Source organism: Dicentrarchus labrax, unplaced genomic scaffold (genome assembly GCF_905237075.1).
Source record: "Dicentrarchus labrax unplaced genomic scaffold, dlabrax2021, whole genome shotgun sequence".
Classification (NCBI taxonomy): Eukaryota; Metazoa; Chordata; class Actinopteri; family Moronidae; genus Dicentrarchus; species Dicentrarchus labrax.
This window is the reverse complement of record NW_026136702.1, coordinates 15,834,693-15,856,070: the sequence shown is the minus strand read 5'-3', so window position 1 is coordinate 15,856,070 and position 21,378 is coordinate 15,834,693. Positions and strand designations below refer to the sequence as shown.

At 38.8% G+C, this 21,378-nt stretch overlaps 2 protein-coding genes across 3 annotated transcripts; both read left to right on the top strand.

The window, feature by feature from the left end:
- The first annotated feature begins 690 nt into the window (after positions 1 to 690).
- On the top strand, positions 691 to 13,329 carry ifngr1l (interferon gamma receptor 1-like). Its single transcript, XM_051420146.1, has 7 exons — positions 691 to 916; positions 8,528 to 8,645; positions 8,868 to 9,046; positions 9,261 to 9,442; positions 9,676 to 9,850; positions 10,439 to 10,551; positions 10,692 to 13,329. Exons 1-7 carry the CDS (start codon positions 850 to 852, stop codon positions 11,034 to 11,036), a joined length of 1,179 nt encoding a protein of 392 aa, XP_051276106.1. The 5' UTR covers positions 691 to 849; the 3' UTR covers positions 11,037 to 13,329.
- Positions 13,330 to 15,316: 1,987 nt separating this feature from the next.
- Positions 15,317 to 21,352, top strand: il22ra2 (interleukin 22 receptor, alpha 2). Of its 2 annotated transcripts, none has more exons than XM_051420208.1 (6): positions 15,317 to 16,281; positions 17,803 to 17,923; positions 18,179 to 18,360; positions 18,680 to 18,822; positions 19,623 to 19,780; positions 20,488 to 21,352. In XM_051420208.1, the coding sequence occupies exons 1-5, from the start codon at positions 16,224 to 16,226 to the stop codon at positions 19,770 to 19,772; spliced, it is 654 nt and encodes a 217-aa protein (XP_051276168.1). In that variant the 5' UTR covers positions 15,317 to 16,223; the 3' UTR covers positions 19,773 to 19,780; positions 20,488 to 21,352. The 2 variants fall into 2 exon arrangements, with proteins under 2 accessions (XP_051276168.1, XP_051276162.1); XM_051420202.1 differs by having other exon boundaries at positions 15,464 to 16,281; positions 20,484 to 21,352.
- The last annotated feature ends 26 nt before the right edge of the window (positions 21,353 to 21,378 follow it).

Sequence of the window (21,378 nt, the reverse complement as noted above, 5' to 3'; positions counted from 1 at the left end):
AAATCCCACACAGGTCTGTTCACGCTCAACGCACAGTCAACGCTATATATTGGGATTTTTAAATTGTATTTTAAAACATTATAGGGTGTATTTATTTATGTAGTTTTTCAGTGGAGTTAACACATTAGTTTATCAGGTTACCGCCCTCAATCATTTCCTTCAAGGATAGAGATAGTTTTCTAAAGAAAAAAAAATTTCCCGATATCCTGACACCCACTCGAAACGACGTTTGCTGCATTCACGTGCTGTCGGACAAATCACCATTTAAGCTTGAGCTTGAATGAAAGTTCCTTAAAGAAAATTACTTGAAAACTACAAAAGTTGTTTGACTTTATTAGAGAAACCATATCAACCAAAAACAATGCCATGCATGCTACTTGTTGTTGTTATGGCGTTTTTGTTTTTCTTTGCAGTCTTTGCCAAACATCACACTGACTTTTTTTTTATCAAGTCAAGGGAGGGTTACAAGGAACAACAACGAACGAATCGGAAAAACATAAATTAGACGCGATTGATCAAATAAATTATTGTTATATTATTTAGGGGATTATTTTCTCTTTTATGGTCCTGTTAAATCAGCTTTCAGCCACGTGTGCCACACAACAACAACCGCTGGTTTATCAGATAATTTTGACAGCGTGAATTTACGAGTTTTGGGAAAGGCAGCACCGGGGGGGAGTTCTCTGCAGTATCCAACGGCTCTCCGTCAGAGACTCAACGGTCTGTGGGAGACTTAGCGTCGCTTCCCTTCCGCCTCACACATCAGTTACATGTTTTATTCGTTCTTGTCTCCGTTTTAAAGGGAAACCTTGGACGTGAAAAACAACCAGCACTCGGTTGCTCATTGAGATGTTTTCGGTAAAATACCACCCAGTTTTCCTCCTTCTTTTGTGCCTACGAGCTGTTGCGGCCCACGGTAAGAAAGCTAACTTAGTTGTCGTTATATTCACTCGCTACCTTTTTTTAGTCTTCGCTAAAGTCTAATAAGACTAATATTGACCGAATATACAAGGGTTTGACACTTGACCTCCCTAATTGAAGCTGGGTGTCCGGTTATATGAGGTGAGGACAGATGGACAACGGGTAAATCCCAGCTAGCTTACAGCGCTGTGCCTGCTATCAGGGAGGTGTTTCCACCGCTGTACAAACACACACACAGAGCCCTTACTCTGTAAATAGGGTATTTTAATGGTTAAAGTAATATTATGTGTCATTTCAAACCTTTTTCTAGTTCTCATGATGTGACACGACAGGCAGAAATACTAGTGTTGTAAGCAGTTTCCGGCTAACGCTGTCCATAATCACTGTACAGTCAGTGTCTGAGCATGTTAATTAACAACAATGGTTTATTTTGGTAGGTAACAGTACCTGGGGTACTTTTTAAAACATTGTCTACCTTGTGAACAATTGACCTCATATAACTCAAACATAATTATGTGTATTTAATCAGATTCAGCTCATATAGCTGATCACTTGCAACAAACCTACTGTAAAGTACATTTTCTTTCTGTTTTGAGGGTTTTCTTTATTTCCTCTTTGTACTTCTCACTATTACCCAACAGGCTTTTGTTTGAGTGATGCATTTCTGCAGAGTTTTTGTTTTGTGTATAAGACTAATAATAGAGGAATCATGCCTTTTTAGAAGTGAAACATGCTTGCAGTCAACTAGATACCAGCTGGAATATGTTGTGCACTTCTGCACGTGAACAGGTCATTTTCTTTTAAAGAGGGCTGAAAATGGGAAGCAGTTCTTAATCTTTGCTGTTTTGTTTAATTTGTACATATTGGATGCACAGAAAAGAGCACAGAAAGACAGATTAAAACTCTTTTTACGATCTGGCTGTGGATAACACATTGCACCACAACCGGGCGAATGTCCAGCCATTGAGTAAAGTAGTGTTTCATATTACGTCAGCTCTGTTCTCTTAGATATGATGTTAGGCCCAGACTAGTGTACTGGTGTCTGCAATGTGATATTTGCTGATGGAATAACTGGACATCTTATGGAGGATAATGGTCGATAATTGTCTGTCTGTGGGTATTGTCTGTCTGCATCCAATCTGATACAGTCCAAAGATAACGGCATTGCCACCAGACAACATTAAGGATATAATGAGACAATTCCAACTACTCAAATGTGGTACAGCATGATCATTTACCAATACTTAACATGTCAGACAAAAGGGTTTAATGGGTTCACCATAGTTGAAATAGCCACTACAGTTTTCTTCTCCATGGCCAGTTTATGGTTTCCTATTTAACAGTGTAGTGGTCGGAGGGGAAATTGAAAAGTTGCTACGCAGAAACCTTTAAATGGCTGTTTTCCCATCTATTGTTGACACATTCTTCATACATCTGGCCCCATATTTATCAAGTCTGGGTTCCCACGTTTCCTGGAAAATCTGGAATGCCTGGAAATTTAGAGACTAGTTTAGATGCAGAATGAAAAAAATGCTCCTTTTTAGGAGCTGTACTTTTTTGGACGGTCACAGCTACATGTAACCTATTATTAAATCAGATTGACATTTGCTGTTGTGGTTGCTGATTGTTAATTATACGTGCAACAAACACTTTCTACTGTCTCTTATTTTAAAAGGCTAAAAGATAAGAAGATTTTATCTGTTATTATGGCCTCTGGATACACTTATGTTACAGTTTGAGGATAAAAAAAATCTCCTGTGGTGAGAACAGAAAGTGAGCTAATGCTAAATAAATGCTGACCACCATTGTGAGAAAGTGCCGTCCTGTCAGATAAAGAAAATTATTTCTGAAAAAGAGGAGGAACCCTGCGAGTGTCTAAAATCACTCAGTACTGGTTAAAAATTGTCAGAGTGACACATTTTGTTCCAACTTTTAGCTTGAGGAGTAAAATAAATCTGGGCTATAAACCTAATTTAGCGCTGCAGAGGTGTCCTAAATGCTCCACATTCTTGAATAGAGTAACGGTATCATGTTGAGAGAACGGAAACTACACACAGTTAGACTGAGAGTTCATCAACATCCTGTTCAGAGACACAGTATTGTGTATTGTGGCAATGGTGTGTGTATATACTGTATCCTTTGTTTGTGTTGGTGAGAGAGGGGTCTTGTGGGCATATCTGTGGACCTCTGGTATTAAGGTGACAAATTGTGGCTTTCACAAGTTCTGTGTATGTTTATACTAGGGATGAGTATTGGCAAGATCCTCACGATACAATACGTATCACGATATTGCGATATAAATAGAGATGAAAACACAAGTACCTGTATATGTACATCAGATGATATTGATCAGAGGAAAAATTGAGTCAAAACTATTTCATTCAAAACAGCCTCTCCATTTTATTAATTTCCATGACATTCACTGAAAACAATATTGAAAATAAAATGCAGTGTTACACACTGCAGTTGAAACCATAAAATTAAGTGCATTCAATTTCTTGTCACTGAAACTACTGTAAATATCTCAAAGTAACCATTAATCTCTTTTCCCTGACCAACAAACTGAAATCATTGTAACCTGCAGTACGACTCACAGTGCAGCTGAAAACATAAAGGATAAAGTACCGTTAATCCGTTTTTGCGGCTGCTTCTGTGCTAATATCTCGGCGTGGTGTCTTGTTAGGTGAACTCGCAAGTTTGTTGTGTTCCCACAATATTTCACGGCAGCAAGACAAAGCTTACAAACGGCATTATCTTTATCCAACTCGTTCTTACTATCTTTTTTAACTTGGAAGCCAAAGTGCTTCCAAATGTCAGCTTTAAACTGTGGAGGCGTTGTTATTTTGATAGCCATTTTGGAAAGACCTCAGCCACTCTCTCTAATACAGAAATACAATGCGCCACACAGCAGAGTTGATCTTCAGCGCCATCTACCGGAGTGGAGGTACGGAAGTCATACTGTATTCACAATACGTCTAAACATGAATCATTATTCTTTAAAAAAATCGATCTTTGGAGTTGAAAAATCAATATTATATTGGGCGGCAAAGTATGGCGATATATTGCCGTATCGATATTTTTACCCACCCCTAGTTTATACAGTAAAGAGTATCGTCAATCTGTCATAAGATATGATTGGTCTTCTGTCTTATGTAGAGTCTTGACGTATTAATCATGAGATACTTGAATGTTGTTTAAATTCCCTTTACAATTTACCCAATTGTGATGAGTCATTGTATACAAGAGCACAACTTGTGGTGTGATTGGGGCTTTCCAAGAAAATGCCGTGCTTTGAGATTGCTTTCATTTATGCCTTCGCCACAGTGCTTGTTGTGGAGACTTATAGCTTGAGATGGAGGATAATGAAATGCACTTTAAAAGAAAGCTGCAGATTTCCTCATTGAGAACTACGTGAGACGCAGCAAATAAACCAACCCAAGTTTACCAGATTCTTTGTCATCATGCATCAACAGTAGCATCAGTTACAGAACGATAGCGCTGGGATCACTTTCAGGGCGATTTGATTAACAATATTGTTGTATACTTATTAAACACCTATTATTATTTTAGGTTGCAAATCACAAATAATAAAGGTCCATTTGAAGGAAGGAGCATACTGCCAAACAGTCTAAGTCCTTAACAATGTCCTCTTTTTGCTTTACCAAAGGAAAATGTCTCTTCAAAAGACAGATTTTATTTTGTTATCTTTGTGAACCCCATTGTCCTCGGTGCGTACTGCCCTTTACTGGCACACTTAATGGTACAGAGTCATTGTTAGAGCCCTGGGGCCTAGTTACTGAAACTTCCTCTGTCTGAAATCCAATCTTATCTCAATTCAGTTTTTGGTATTCCAGAAACATCCTTGCTAACTGCGTTTAGTAAAAAGAAATTTAACTATTGCAGAACTGTCCTAAGTTAGGATAGCAGAGACACTGTCCTAAATTCAAAATAACTCAAAAATGGCAGCAATTTCCTCTCTTCCTTCCTCACCTTCACCGACTATAGGGCCGCTCTCTGCACGGTTAACTGAAATGACGTGCTTCCTGCACATGCTCCTGCAGATGTCCGCTATGATGTTTGCAGCCACGCTCAGTGTGCTGTGAGGACTTCAGCACATATCAACGCATAGCTGATATTGTGTAGTTAGGGTTGCAGGGTATTTATGGCTTAGCAAAAAGTACTTTAAAGATAACATTTATTGACAAAAGAAGATTAAAGGGACATAAGATTGATTTGTGGGAAATGCAACTTTCTTTATTTTTGTGAAAGATCAGTAGATTGCTATTTATTTTAGTCTGAACCATTTTCTTTTTCCTCCTTTAATTGATCATTATTGAGGTAATTTGTCAGGATGTAGTTGTGATTTTGTTTTTCTGTTAAAAACACAAGCTGGTATATTTCTGGTATACATGTCAGTCAGGCCACAAAAATACGGGAGGTACAGAAAGTAACAAAACATAATAACTATCTAAACATTTGGCCTTTTTTCCATCAAAATCAGGAATCAGTAAGAACCAGAATAGGAAGCAGAACCGGAATCGATCAAAGTCAAGAGTTACCCAACTCTGTACATGTGTGCTCTTCATGCTGCAAGGCAAAATGTCTCATGTAAAAAAAGCTCTCACTATTCATGTGGCCGAGACACTGCAGTAACGGGAAACAACGTGTGAGGAAACACCTTTTAGGATGTAAATAATAAAATGCAGTACTGAGTTTGTGAACAGATGCTGAAGTGTGGGATAATGTTAGGGCTGGGTATTGTTACAAACCTCACGATTCGATTTTGATTTAAATGCTTCGATATCGATTCAGTAATAAGTAGAATTACAGCTTCGGGACGGCGATTTCCGTCATGTGTTTGCGTGTTGGTATGGCGTATCGTGGTTCGAGTGTGTATACCATCTTCTTAAAACCCCCGTTTTTTTCACGACACTGTACGGTCGTAGGTCCTTACATATGAAGACGGCCACAGACTCCGTTATCTTCTCTGCGCAGGCAGAGTTTGGCGGCAGTTTGCAAAGGAAGGATCTGTCGAGTTGCGTCTGTTTTGAATCCACAGGTTTAGCCGCGGGTTGCTGCAGAGCATCTGCATGGTGTCAGCTTAAGTGGTTGCGCAAATTTGTTGTGTTATTGCAGTATTTTAGTACTGCCTGGCACAGCTTACACACTACCTTACTTTTGTCTATAACCCGGACCACAGGAGTGCTCCGGGTTTACACTGGAATCCAAAATGACTCCAAACGTCTGCTTTTAAAGTTGAAGGCGCTGGTTTAACACTGCTGCTACCTGCTTCGGTTGCCATGTTGTTGTTGTGTGGTCAAGTGCGGCCTCCATCCGTACAAGGCAAATCACACAAAGGTGTTACTCACCGCGTCCCCACTGGCCAGGGGTTTGAATCGATTCAGAGGATTTAATGAATCGATATTGAACTGGGAAAAAATATATTGCAATGCATTGATGAATAGATATTTTTCCCCACCCCTAGATAATGTACTGTACTTGCATTCTACCCTTTTGTACATTTTATTGCACTTAATTATCGCATTGTTTTGGTACGCTATGCTATAACTTAATGGACTCATTTTGAAAGTGATTTTAGCAGCACTGAGAAAGGTTTCGAGCCATTCTGTGTTAAACACATTATCTCCAGTGACCTCCTTTTTAAGTCTGATAGCATCTGCTTTCTCTTCCTGCTTCTGAAAGAGGGTTTTGCTTTGTCTGCACAAATCTGTCAGCCTTGTCTGTTACTTCTGTTTTCTAGCTTCATAAGATGGCACATGTCAACCACGTAAACTTATAAACATGCCCAGTGTTAAGTTAATAGTTTCTACTTTTCCAAATATGGATTGGATTGAATTGGTTGATTGAAATCAGTTCCCAAACCACAGTTTTAGTTTTAAAAGGGTAAAATTAAGATAAAAAACTGCAAATTCAAATATAATTTATTTTGTGCAAAAGTGGTTTTCTTCAGTATTTGAAAATTCCTGCACAGATTGTATTTAATGGGTAAAACACATTTTAATATTTGCTGTGAGGAAGTTCAGAGTGATATGTTTTCACTTGTCAATATATATCTTTTGCACTTTCAGCTTGTCAAACAGCTAGTGTGTGTGAGTGTGAGTGTGAGTGTGAGTGTGTGAGAGTGTGAGTGTGTGTGTGGGTGTGGGTCTCGAGCTAGCTTGTGGTGAGAGCCCTCAGCGACCAAGTTTGCTGTTGCGGTTATCACTTCTGTTACAGTACATGTTTCTGTCTTTGATTTGTCAATTTGTTTTTGAGCGGCTCTGTGTTTGTGTGGTTGTATGTGTTATCACGTGCCTGCAAGTAAATGGGAAGGAAATGAAACTGAAATTTACTTTTTCTCTAGGCGGCTCATAAATGTCTTTTGAAGGTGTGTTCATCAAAAAAAGCTGAGACTCTGTGAATGTCCAAGGGGACGATACATGCGCTAACATGCTGGCCATTGTCAGTATTACTTTGGTAAACCACAACAAAATTATGATAAAAGGCTACAAATATTATTGAAACGACATGTTGGAATAAGGGAGAGCCTTTTTAGAGAATTTCTTTTTGATGCTTTGTTCAAAACAAAAAAACCTCACAGCAAACAGAGTAATCACTGTGTGTGTGTGTGTGTGTGTGTGTGTGTGTGTGTGTGTGTGTGTGTGTGTGTGTGTGTGTGTGTGTGTGTGTGTGTGGACACGATAACGGCAGTCGTATCTACCATATCCTTCCTAACGGATGAAATGTCAGGCTTGTGTAAACATGCACTGGTTAAAGAACTGGTTTCCCACAGCTTTGATCAGGCCTGCCATTAAGATCATTTAGTTTTCTTGTAATGCTGCAGAAGTTAAATTAAACTGCAAGTCCCAGCACTGAAGTTACCAAGGCAGTAACTGCTCCTCTTTCTGTCTTTGGATTTTAGGAAGTGTGCACTGAGAAGGCTATTGGGAAGGATGTAAGAAGGGATGTTACATAAAGCTTCTGGTAGTGGTTAAAAAAAAAAAAAAAAAACCCAGTGCAGGAGTAAACTCATGCCCTTTTTCTCCCCACAGCCAAGATTGAAGAAATAGATCTGTATGCACATTTGTCTGTACTGAGAGGCAAAATATTTACCGACATTATGCCCGTGGACTCGTGGTGTGTTTAACATTTATATAGGCCACTGTGTCTATGTGACCCACTGAAAGAGGTTCGCCTGGTGTACATTGTGTACCAGTGCCCTCTAGTGGGCTGTTTATGGTAGTGAAATTACCCAGCCCTTTTGACAATTCATTGACAATGAGTATGAAAGTCTGAAGAAGATGTGGCAGTGTGAGGGTTGAGCTGAGAGTCTGTAAATGGCCTAAATGATGGTGAAACGGGATGGGAATGTTTCCTATTTGAAAGGCCTTTTAAATGACATATTTCTAGCCGATATTTTGCTGCCAGTCTCATTCTGGACAAAAGAGTTCTGTAAGGGAACGGGAGATCCACCTGTAGCATAACAATTTGGTGGTCTGATATTATTATTATTATATTTATAAGATTATATTTGTAGACTTTCAGTGTACACTTTGAATGCCTCAGAATATCTATCTGTTTGACATCTGTGTTTCTGTTTCCACAGTGGAGCCGCCAGCCAACGTTACCCTCGTCTGTCACAATCTGCACAACGTTTTGAAGTGGAGTTACGATCAATTCGTGCCAGGGCTTGCGTTCAAGGTTGCAATCAGCTCAACATCAAGGTAAGATATAAATAGTTCTCTTTTTGTACACGTTACCTGTTAAATATCTGTGTTTGCCTGTTTAAAACCATACTACAGAAGGCTTTAAACTATTTATAGAAAAGACATATGATTATGGTTTATAGTTTTAGTCCCTTGTGTGTTCCAAGCCCAAGCTGAGATAACTCATGACTTCATCACGATTTTTTGCTCAAGTTTTTCTTGTCTCATTTGCTTCTCCAGTGCTCCTGACGTGCTTTGGGTGTCCCCACCAAGTCTACAAGCTGATGTCTCCATCTCGGATATAGATTATGACTACTTTCTTACTGTATCTGCTGTGATTGGACAGAATGAGTCTGATCCCGCTCCTCCTGATGGAATCACTTTCAGCTATTTCCATGGTTCACTAGTAGGACAGAAATGTGAGTAGTGGTGTCAGCATTCATTGAGCTTACAATGAGAACATCTGAATTACTCTAATCCATCTCTTGAATATACAAAATAGCTAAAATAATTCATGACAACTGTAGCCTGTTACATTTACAACCAGTGCTCCACTCTAACTCCAAACACTTTTGATTTCCTATGTGATCACATAACCACCAACTTACGCCGGCTTTTGTCGCTGGTTTCCAGGTTCTGTCGACTTCCCACCAGTTACTGTCACTGCCCAACAGGATGGCCCTGTTCATTACCAGTTTAAGCATCCCTGGTTGTTGTACTCTGAGAGGTTGGCTAAAAAGTCAGAACAAAAGAAGAAAAGTGCTGACAAAGAGTTCCTACCGGAATTGCAGTATGACGTTGGGGTCTTCAACCAGGTCAGACTGCACACGGTGTCACACCTCATATAGTTTGTTATGACATTGATCAAACAATTACTGCACTGGAAAACAATAGACGTGTCTCAGTTTCCTCATGGAATTATTACAATAACATTGTTTATAGTAGGTTTAGCAGAATTACTATTAATTAATAGTACAACGGCTTACCATTATTGTTGGGTTGTGTATTTTAAGTTTTATTGGAGTCTCAGTATTTGTTGTGTGTGCAGGAGGAACATAGCCAGAGGTTCTCCTGTGAGGACAGTGTGTGTAAGGGGAATCTCACAGGGGTCTCCACACCGGAACTCTGTCTGAAGTTCTCAGGCGAGATGGCCAAAGTGTCCGTTCAGGCCACAGGAGAGTCCTGCGCCCTGCTGGTTAGTCCCCCACCAAATGACCAAAAAGGTTGAGTAAAATTGTTTTATTTCATTTTTATAAAATTTTGTTTTGTTTGTTTCTGTGAGGTTTTAAGAATTGCGGTTCAGCTCCTGATCTTTGAGTCTAATGATGTGTTCACACAGAAAGCGAATCAAAATTTTCCCTTGCGTATGAGTTTACTCACTACTGTGTAATCTGGTTTACTACAGCTGTATGAGCCCAAAATAAACAGATAAAAGGATGTGGAAATAACAACATCATGATGCAGATTTGTAAAAAGTCTAAATTCATCCTTTGTCATGTCCGTCCACGAGGCAACAAGCAAATAACTTTTAAAATGCTTGTTGTATGGATGGAGTTTAGATCGATAAGAGCTATGTTATGATAACTTAGTTCTGGCTGAAGTCAGCACTCTGCAGAGACTCAAGTTCTTTCTGTTCTCTTTCTGTTCCTCCAGTCTCTTTTCGTTCTTTCTTTTATTTTGGTGTAGCAACAAAGCCCCCTCATTGAAGAAACCACAGTGAATCAGAGCCACTGGTTTCTTTGGTTAGACTGTGTGTTTGTATTCATGGCTGTCAATCGGTGTGTTAATATATCTACATCTGTTTTGTCTAGATTATGTCTACGTCATCATCGGCCTCTTGATCTTGGCTGCATTCGCCTTTGTCGTCTTCATGGTGTACAAAAAAAAGACCAATGCCTCAAGCTCCAATTTCCCAAGCGCTATGGTAAGTTCTTCCTCCCAACTCTGGTTTTATTTGAAAAACTTTTGAGAAATTGAGAATGCTAGAATAATTTACCCCCACTGAAGAACCAGGTTTTTTAATGTAAACACTTATCTAATTGTTTGTCTTTGTGTCTTTTAAAGACTATCACAAATACACTGAAACAGATCATTGTGCAAGAAGTGGAGCATGTCTCACCCACACCTCTTCTGTCAAATGAAACGGTAGAGAAAAAAGAGAAAGAATTTCCACCGTCTCCTATTTCCTCTACTGACTGTGAAGGCTGTCAGCCCTTCGGGGTGCTGACCGAGGCTGATGAGTGTGATGTTGTGGAGGTAGGGACAGAAGAAGGACCTGGCTACATGCCAGGAAGCAACTTGGAAGAAGATGATGCACAATCCGTCGGCGAGCTCCCCTCTGGTTATGAAAAACGTGAGGTGTTAGTGGATTTAGGATTAAATGAACAAGCTGAGGGTTACCGTGGTTGAATGTGGAACTCAACATTGTGGATCACTGAATAATCCCTACAGCAGCTTGTGCAAAGTTCTGGTTACACATTTCAGGAGGTTCGGTTTGTGTTATTTCCTTGCCAGAGCATAAGGGTGCCAAGTAAACATAATGCCAAGAATATAAGCCTTTGTGAAAAAAATTCCATTGCGACCAGAATTACACCACTCAAATGGCCTTACAGTTATAAAATAGTTAAAATAGATCAATGTAGTTACCAAACTCAATCAGTCACCGCAATCTCAACTCTTTCTGCTATTTGTGTTAAGCCCTGCCGCCTATGATTGAATCTGTTGCAATCACAAACATTTCATACAGTGCTAGTATGTGGAAGCAAATCATATTACCTCATATTAATGTGTGATGAACTACATTGCATGGGGGCAAGCTCCACCAGCTGACCTACCAGGGTCACCACATTGTGACTCAGAGGGATTTAACTGTACTTTATCTCGTATGTTACATATTCAAATACTATAGTAGCCAGGATAACATTTAGATACTGTTTAATGAATATCTGTATTTCATACAGTAACAACTATTTACATCTGTTGCATGTTCCCAGCCATTGCTATACTCGCCAGTAAGAGTGCTGGGTGGTCAAAATACTGTGTTCACTGTGGAATAGTATGTCTTATGAATACTGCCAATAAAATAGTGTCCTCTTGCTTATTTGCACTTGAACTGGAAGTTAGAGCATCTTTAACTTCTGTAACGTGAAATGTACTATTTGGGGCGGGTTTAGTTACTAGATTGGTTTGGACGGATTTGATTCCTAGAAAGTCTGCGGTCTGTCTCCTCCTTTGCCTCTCTAACCTGCTGGTAGATCAGGGAGAGAACGAGGGAGAAATGAGTAAATTCTCCACTGGAAATGCTGTTTTTATAGGATGTGTGGGGTTGGCTGTTGCCTTAAATTACATTATTTTAGATAATATAGACACCCCGAAGTTAAAGATGAGTTGTCAAAAACGAAACAACTTAAAATGTATAGTTGTTACCTTGGAGAAAGGTAAACGACTGGCCCGATTTTCATCAAACTTTGTGGAAGAGCTAACCATGGACCAAGTAAGAACCAATTGAATTCTGGAACAGATCGGAATAATGGGCAGATATTTTTCACTTTCCTATGGTAAAATGAATTTGTCGCGCTTGTGTGAAGTCAATGTGAACATACAACGAAACAGCCACCTCAAACATAGAACACAAATGCAGCGGAAAAAATCGATGGTTACACTGCGCTCCTCTGTCCTCTCTGCATGACAGCAACAGACAGGCTGCAGTGAACCAGGTGAAGTGAAAGGTCCCGTTTTACTCAAGTACAAAGATATTTCTGCCACTTGTTTAACTGTTGGTGAATTGTGAAGATTAAACTAACACGAAACTGTCTGTATGTAGTCCGTTTATCTTAGTTTGAAACATATTTCACCAATTATTTGGAAATGGCAGCCAGGCCTCCAAATAAGGCCGTCTGGTACCCGCAGACTGAATCACAACAGCAGCAGAGCGAAGAGGACAGGCGACCTCAGCTGAGGTATGGCACTGCTTCAGTGCCTTTCTGGTTATATATATTGTTTAATGAGCATGTTATTGTTACTATTATTTGTTTTGTATTGTGTTGATAAGTTTAAGTTTTGGTGTATGCATTTACCTCCACCAAGGAGAATATGTTTTTGAAGGGAATAATAGGGCAGGTAACATTGCCAGTTGGGGCAAATTAATGATGTATTGAGCTGAATTCGTTGCACATGCTCAAACCTGTCGTAATTAAAGTGAATGGAGTGCCTTGACTAAACATACAATAAAACATAATAGTCCCCTCAAACGTCTCTGTAGAAACAAAACACCTTGGTGGAGGTCTGCGCTGACATTTTCCACGTATTTGGCAAATAATAAGAGATAATTGGACAATTAATACAGGGATTCAAGATAAGAACTTTAAAATATTTGTTGTATATATTTTATTTTGTTTTAGGGCAGTTTAGGAACCGCAATGAATTAAGTTTCTCATGAAATGAGTGGAAATCTTGCACTTGAAACAGGAGAATGGAGCCTTTATGTGTGTAAAATGGTTCAGTCCACCAATTTCAAATGGCTGTGATTAATAGATCTTTCTGCGTGTAATTAAGTTGAATATAAACACAAGCACTTAACTGCTAGCAATCTGCACATAATCTTTTTATCTATGTTGTTAGGTCTGTGATGTTGTCCACATAATATCTCCTGTGCTGTAATTTTGTTTTAGTGTTTCATTAAAGATTAAGATATGTGTTTTCAGCCTTTTTCTGTTCTTATAAGTGATGTGGTTGAAAAACCAGAAGGGATGTTGTGTTAAATTTAAACAGAAGTTGTGCAACGTCCTCTGACCCAAACATGAGTGTCCCAAATCTTATGCTGTGTTCACCAAATTACTGTATGTGAAACACTATACCTGTTAAAGGAAGGGAAGCTGGTATTTAGGTGTAGTTAAGCAGCCAAATGACAGCTGAGTTATTGCTGTGGGACTGACCCCCTATACAAATCACTGTGTCTGTCACGTAGTGTTCATATGTAAGGGAAGAGGCACCTATGTCATGATGTTTCATGACATTTGAGAAATCAACTTTGTTCCTTCCTCAGAAACCAGTAATTTGAGTGGTAAGGGGGACCTCTTTTGTGTGTGTGTTTGCATAGATGTCTGTTATGTTTCCTTCCTCTTTGGTGTGTGTGTGGGTGTGTGGGAGTAGGGAGACCTTTTGTTTCCAGTAATAGTCGATAACAGACTTCACTATTAGGTGTGCATCCTCACCTGATTCTTGCTATCTGGTTTGCGGGTAAATGAGTTCTGGTAATCTGCAGCAGTGTTTGCCAACCTTTCTTGTCCTATATACTTGTACAGCGTGCTCACATTAACTCCCTTCATCAGCCCCAACCTCAAGTTCAAAATGTGTCCCTTTGAACTGAATATAAGATGGAAGTTATTCAGCAATATTAATATAACGTTGGGTAGTTTTAAGATACATTTTGTATACAGTGTAATGTTTCAGTCAGTTTGGTAAAGTTTACATTTGACTACTGTGGCTACCACCTATAGTGAACTGTTTAACCACTACTTTAATTTTTTAATTTTAACCATGTATCCATCGCTATTAGATAATGATTTCAACTATTTATAGTTAGTTTTTTTAGCTAACGATACAATTCATCCATTACTTTTAGCTAACCGTTTCAGCTGTCCATCCATAATCTTTAGCTATCTATTTTAACCATTTATCATCTACTTTAAGCTAACAATTTTAATAATTCATCCGTTACTTTCAGCAATTTCAACAGTTTTTTTGCTTTAAGGGTTTACTCTTTATTTTAACCATTTCAAACATCCATCAAATACGTTTTATAATTATATTAACCATTTCTTTACTTGGAACTTTTCCACCATTATAATAAAAGTGTAAACTATGTATTTGAACCATTCATCCATTACATTTGGCCAGCTATTTCAACCATTTATAATTTACATTTAGCTAACTGTTAAGACTTCTCTGCTCACTTAGTTTTTGACATTTTTGCCTTTATTCTTACAGTCAGTGTGAAAACCAGTCAAAAGTCACCCAAAGTTGTATTACGAGTCAGGGATGTACAAGTTGTACTAACACTGCCTGGAAGTGTTGCAAAATCACATGACACAAGTTAACATTATTGACAAGGCTAGAAATACATCTGTTAAAAGTAAAAAAATGTGATTGAAATCCGTTGCACACGAGATAAAGTGCAGTCCAACTGTAATGATTTTGCACAGTCAGGATTCAGGTTACTTCTTCTGCGGGACATAAAAACAAAATAATCTCAGCAGCTTCAGTGATCTTCATAAAGCCATTAAAAATATAATTAAATATTAACATGAAGTGGAAGCATAAAGAGCTGGAAAAGAAGTAGATGTCACCTCTCTTCCTTTCCCTCTCTGTCTCTCTCTCTCTCTCACACAGACACACATACACACACACACACACACACACACACACACAGCTGTAGTTGTTGCTCTGTCACTGAGATTCATTATGTAACACCTTTCCAGTAAACTGTTGTTTCCAGTTAAATGTTTGGACAGCAGATAACAGAGCAAAGAACAAACAAAGGGCTGAGAAATACATCCCCACAGAACGCACAGAGATTCATTTGTAATAATAGACCTTTTTCACAGACGACATTTTGACATGAAACCGCTGGAAAAGGGCAAGTGTAAATAATAAAATAAAGTAAATTGAATTTCAGAGTCCTGTTAACTGTCATTCTATGATTTAAATCATAGAACTGAACCATCATCGTCTGTACTTTTCCTACTATGATCAGTCTAAATGTCTGCTGTGAAAAAGGCCTTGAGCATTGAGCATTAATAACTACTTTTATTATAGATGCAACCTTTTAAATATCTGCTCAGTCTCAAGAGAAGAAAAACGAGATGCAAACAAAGGATGACTAAGCTTATTTTGCTCTCAGGTTTACTGTAAGTGTAGGGCTTTGCGTCTATACTCTCTGGCCATTTGGGCAATGTTTTTTCCACTTGCACAACACTGAAAATGAGAAAATGGGATTATAACTAGGCTTGTTGTGTAACTAGTTGACTGTGGATTTAGTTTACATGGTGGTCAGCTTTCAAAGGAGGGAATGGCACAGTTTACAAACCACTGTATTGAGCAATGAATAGTCACAATTTTCACATATTTTGATGTCTAATTTTCATTGTTATCTCTGTTTTCCTGCGGTTGCCACACACACAGTGTATTTATACCATCACATCTATCAGTGTCTACCACCTGATGTTTCAAGAACAAGCCATGCAGAAATTAAGAGTCATTCAGCTCCAAGAAGCTTCTGAACCATCTCCACCAGAAAGAAAACATGTGACCTGGATGTAGGAATACTGAAGGTGGAGTCTTTATTGTTATTCTTCAGTCAGTGATTGCATCATTACGTGCAGTGTTTGAGGTAGAGTACAGATAAGGAACATTGGTAAAGTGATCTGTCAGTGCTTTGTAATGGAACCTGTCACTACCATAAATGGTCCATGCATCATCGAATTGAAAAAGGGGAAGTCGATGACATGTTAAAGGCGGCAGGGTTGCCATCAGCATCAGTCCAGTGTGGCTTGTGTTTGTTGGCCTTGTCCGTCGCACACATACAACATCAACGCCATGACCCATCTGCTGCTCGGAGCCGTGCTGCTGGGGAACCTGGGTGTCACAGAGCAAGGTAACCTCACATATGTTTATTGTGTATTGTGTCATGTGGATTAGAGTTGTTATTGAGTGATTAATATAAAGGTCACGCTCCTTTAGGTTTGTCCTGGGGTGTAACTTTACATTTATTGGACATCACAAACAGAAGTTACAAATAGATTCTGCATACTCATGATCGTCTGCCTTATCTGGACATCTTGTGTTATTTACTGAAGTCATAGGACCTGATAGAGCAGTAAATTAAGTGAGTGGTGTTAAACTTTGTAAAGTTATAGAACAACAAACAGTAAGTTCTTAAGTTCTGTCCATAAATCATTCTATGACAGTAAAACATAAGCAAATGTCAGTAATTATCAGTCACCATAACAACAGGATATCGATTTCTTTAAGTTAAAAACAAAGTGAAAGATAAGTTGGATTTTATTGATCACACTTGATACAGCAGCTCAAGAAACAACACAACACAATGGATAAGAAAACACACATTAAATAAAAATAAAATAGAAATATATAAGAAGTAATAGAAGTAGAAACTAAGAGTTATATGTACACTATATACACCTTTTATATACATAAATGATTGATGGAACATTGCACAGCTTATTCAATACGCACAGTATGTAGTATTATAATAAAAGATATATGTATAAATATTGAAGGATGGATGAAATTACACAAAGAAATTACACAGGAGGTAGTGGCACAGTAAAACATAAAAATAGTATTGCACATGTGTAATTTAACGGAGATATAGGCTATATAGGACACATATATAGAGAGACAGATAATTGAAAAGTACAGGTATAATCTAATTGCAACAATGTGTATTATAAGAAAATTATATATGTATGTATAATTGTACAGTACAGGTATAGTATAATTATAACAAGGTATAGTATAATTATAACAATCTTAACGATGTGCTTTACAAGATAAAATAAGCTATGAGTGTGTTACAAGCTCTGATATCAATTATATTCAAGGAACTAAACTCAGTGTGAGGTTTGTAAAAGTGTGTATTCAGGAACAATGGCAGACAATAATTAGGCTGCAGTGTGTGAGAGTCTAAAAGTCTTTCTAAGCAGACAAAAGTCCAGATGACTGAATTCCCCTTTAGAGGGAAATCATTTTTATTTTCTTTGCTTTTGTCTTGGAAATATCTCCGATCCAAGAGACATTGCATTTTTAACATAATTTCAGAGCCCATGTAGAAGCTATTTAGATACAAGGGAATCCAAATTAGTTGTGATTAACAATTATTATATGCTGTTATGCTGCTGTATGTAGGTGTATATATAGTTACAGCAGAAATCTATGTATTTACTATATTCATCCATTCAAGTTAGAGTACTGGCTGTGACACACTTTTCTAATTTGTTTTACTCATTTTTTTCTTTCCATTTCCTGTTTCTGTGTCTTGCTGGGCTGTTTGTAAAGCAGTTTTTGCTCTTTACTAAAGAGCCTCTGCTTCTTCTGAATTGAACTGATGCTCTTATCTACTCATAAACCGCTCTACAATCAATAACTCCCACAGTTCCGGTGATGCTCGCTCCGCCCACCCAGGTGAGGTTTGACTCTGTGGACTATATAAACATCCTGCGCTGGACTCCAACCACCAACAGCACGTCCCTGCAGTACTACGTCCAGTGGAAGATGTGAGACACACGCACACACACACACACACACACACACACACACACACACACACACACACACACACACACTGCAGGCATACAGTTGATCTGTAACTTGATCTGTGCATTCACAGTGTTTATTTGTAATATTTATTTATCCAACCCTGCTTATTTGTATGAAACCAGAAAGTGTCAGATTTGAAATAGTAACACTTTTCTTGCATCTGCCACTGATTTCTGGATTTAACATCCCTCCTCTCTGTGTCTACTCCTCAGTTACGGCGAGCCTCAGTGGTTGGACGTTGACGGCTGTCAGGGGATCCAGAAGCACCAGTGTGACCTCAGCGGCGTGACCTCTGACCCCAGAGAGTGGTACTATGCCAGACTGCACGCTTCCTCTCCGCCCTCCAACAAATCAGCCTGGGCCCTCTCACCGAGATTCAGCCCACGCTGGGACAGTGAGTGTTTACATGCTTCCTCCTCCTCCTCTTCATCGTCTGCACTCTCTCTTCTTTGCCTGCTTGCCTCCCCAAACTGATGCAGCGACAAACGGAAGAATACACAACCTGAAACCGACAGTGATAAAAGCTAGTTCTCTATTTAGAACTAGCAGGAACATTTTAAGTATTTGACTCAAGATTTTAGTTTTAAAGATCTATAGCAGCTTAATAAATCAACATCCTTAAAAAAGTAAAATAAACACTTTGTCACTCTTTCATATCTTCAACTTTGTGCATTTTCAAAAAAAAAAACTAAACAAAATCCTCATATCTGCAGCCAAGATCAGCGCTCCTTTACTGAGGCTGAACGCCACAGAGCAAGGGATTGTGGTCCGTGTGAAGCCCCCCAAACTGCTGGTCCGGAAGATGCACAGCAGTCTGCTCTACAAGATCTACCTCACACACACGAGTGGAGAGGAGGTACACACACACACACATAATCCTTCAAATTTCTTTTACAGTTCTTTTTTTGTACTATCAGTCTAAATATTATTCTTTATTGCACATTAACCTCATGAATATGGCGCCCTGCATTTCACTGCACGTGTTCACGCACATACTGTAAGAACATAAAAACACAACAGATACAACCTGCTATAATCTTCTTATCTTTGAATGTTGTATCTTTTAATTAGATGGAAAATAGTGTTCAATTGGTGCAATTCAATTAATTCCAGATAATTGTTAGTGCAACCTGGAGGCTCTTCTGGTTAGATGGATAAAAATATCAAATTTGTTTACAGGCAAGCATACAATTCATGAAGAATATAGTTTCCTGTAATAGATCTTCACGGTGACGTCTTCAAATATCTCAAAAAAGATCCAATTTATGATATCAAACAGAAAAAAGCAACAAATGGTGTTTTTTCTTGATCAATAATCAAATTTTCGGTTGATTGACTGATCAATTAACGACGTCAGCACTAAAAGAATCACCTTCGGCGGCAGCAGTATTTTCCCTGGGACTAACAAAATGGAACGTGTACATTAAAAACAATTTACATTGGAAATGCCACTGCCACTATCACGTAACAAAAGAGGAAGAACAAGAGGAAGAGCAGAAGAACAACAAAAACAAGAACAATAACAACAACAAAAACAGAAGGACAATGCAAAGATATAATAACAATTTAATTTGACCTTTAAGGCTGAAATTTGCTGTCAGGTGACACGGTATCTGGAGGCATCACTGACAATCTGTCTTCTTCTCTTCTCTTCAGGAGGTGCTGGAGCTCGGCTGCTGCTCCAACAAGCTGACTCTGAAAAAGCTGAACAGCAAGGCCAAATACTGCCTCCAAGCCCAGACCATGATCCCCCAGCAGGCGAAGAGTAGCGCTCGTAGCTCTGTGAAATGTATCACTACGCTCTGAACACACAGGTACCAACATACGCAGTCATACGCACACATATCTGCGCTTGGTACAGAAATTCCTCTTTTTCATTGTCTCCAGAAATAGTTTTGCAATGCAGGATAACAACCCGCTCTAGCCGGCTCAGTGCTGGAAGCGTCAATGTGTCCAAACTGAAAGATCCATGCAGTACATCACTTTATACAGACGATACAGAGCCTGCTAAATAAAGAGATATACTGCATGGGTCTAAGTGGGTGGATATTACAGTTTTTGTTAAGTTTAGTAAGACCACTGCAGTGACTGAATGAATCCTGCTGTAGTAAAAAAAAAAAAAGCCACTTTATCCGTGAGAATGTGTTACAAGTGTCTGCCTTGTGTGATTGTGTCTGTGCTGCACACAGACCAGCTGGACAGTATCGCTAGCGAGTGAAAGGTAACCTCTCTGTTGCAACAAAAGACTACCAAATGAAAAGTCAAGTATCAGCTGTCGCACAACAATCGCCCGAGGCAGTGAGACAGAAAGAGGGAGGGAAAATGAAACTCCTGGAGGAGAAATCCTAACAGAAGAGTTTCTCCACAATGACTATAATTACCTCTGCTCACCCCACCCTTTTTCACTATTTTTAGATCTGCGACGGATGTGCAGAGCACTGATAAAGAAGTTCCAGACGTTCATTTTCTTTGTGTGGTTCATTAATCTTTTCTCTCCCTCTTCTCCATTTGCCTTAGACAGACTCTACCTACACGATACACTGAATGACTGGACTCCATCCATCAGTTCAGCCTGAATTATCCATCGCTACCTCGACGGCTGCAGCCCTAGATATCCGTGCCAGTGAAAGTGATGCACTTTATTATTCAAAGCATTAAGGATCGGAATCTTAACTCAAAGTCCACTTAACCAGCTTTCTCTGCCGATGAAGACTGTGAGAAGTAGTTCAAAGCTCTGCAGGAAGCTAGTGAGTGGGCCCTGAGTTCAGATTGTGATCTTTTTTTTCATTTTGTTGCTCATTTTTAAACTTTCACTTTAGACACACTACAAGCACAGTGAAGTAGAGACGTTAATATGAATCTATTCTTTTATTACTGACTTCACTAACCAGAAGTTACACATACTGAAAAACTAATATCTAATATCAACTTGAGCTTTCTCTGAGGCTATTTCAGCTTTTTTTAAATTTTTGTCTTAACATTTCTGTTTGTTTACTGTGAACTGAGAAAATCACTAGAGTTTAATTGAGTGGATTCAGAGGTGATTAACACACTGTGCAGTCCCGTCTGGTGATTTAGGCTAATGGCACTTTAGGTTAGTGTCATTGTTTCCCAAAATTATTCACAACTTCATTTTTTATCAAGTTTAAAGTAACAATCTGTGGAATGGTAATGGCTCAGAGATAATCATAACTACAGTTTATTGGCTATATTGATAGCCACACTAGTTTCTATCGGATCCACCTGTGAAGATCAATGAATGTCATTTTAACTTTTAGCAGAGAACTTTCTTAAACGCGAAAAGGTTTCAGATGCACAACTTTGTGAATGTATCGTGCCAGACGTATTTGTCATATTACAAATAAAAGACTGTTTACAGTGGTTAATTCTGTCTCATGGGTTTACTTTCTTT

Excerpts from the sequence above, each read along its gene's own strand:
- ifngr1l (XM_051420146.1), top strand. The coding sequence starts at position 850 with ATGTTTTCGGTAAAATACCACCCAGTTTTCCTCCTTCTTTTGTGCCTA. Across the intron at positions 9,443-9,675 it reads ACGTTGGGGTCTTCAACCAG|GAGGAACATAGCCAGAGGTT; the intron begins GTCAGACTGCAC and ends TTGTGTGTGCAG. Across the intron at positions 9,851-10,438 it reads CCCACCAAATGACCAAAAAG|ATTATGTCTACGTCATCATC; the intron begins GTTGAGTAAAAT and ends TGTTTTGTCTAG.
- il22ra2 (XM_051420208.1), top strand. The coding sequence starts at position 16,224 with ATGACCCATCTGCTGCTCGGAGCCGTGCTGCTGGGGAACCTGGGTGTC. Across the intron at positions 17,924-18,178 it reads TACTACGTCCAGTGGAAGAT|TTACGGCGAGCCTCAGTGGT; the intron begins GTGAGACACACG and ends TCTACTCCTCAG. Across the intron at positions 18,823-19,622 it reads CACACACGAGTGGAGAGGAG|GAGGTGCTGGAGCTCGGCTG; the intron begins GTACACACACAC and ends TCTTCTCTTCAG.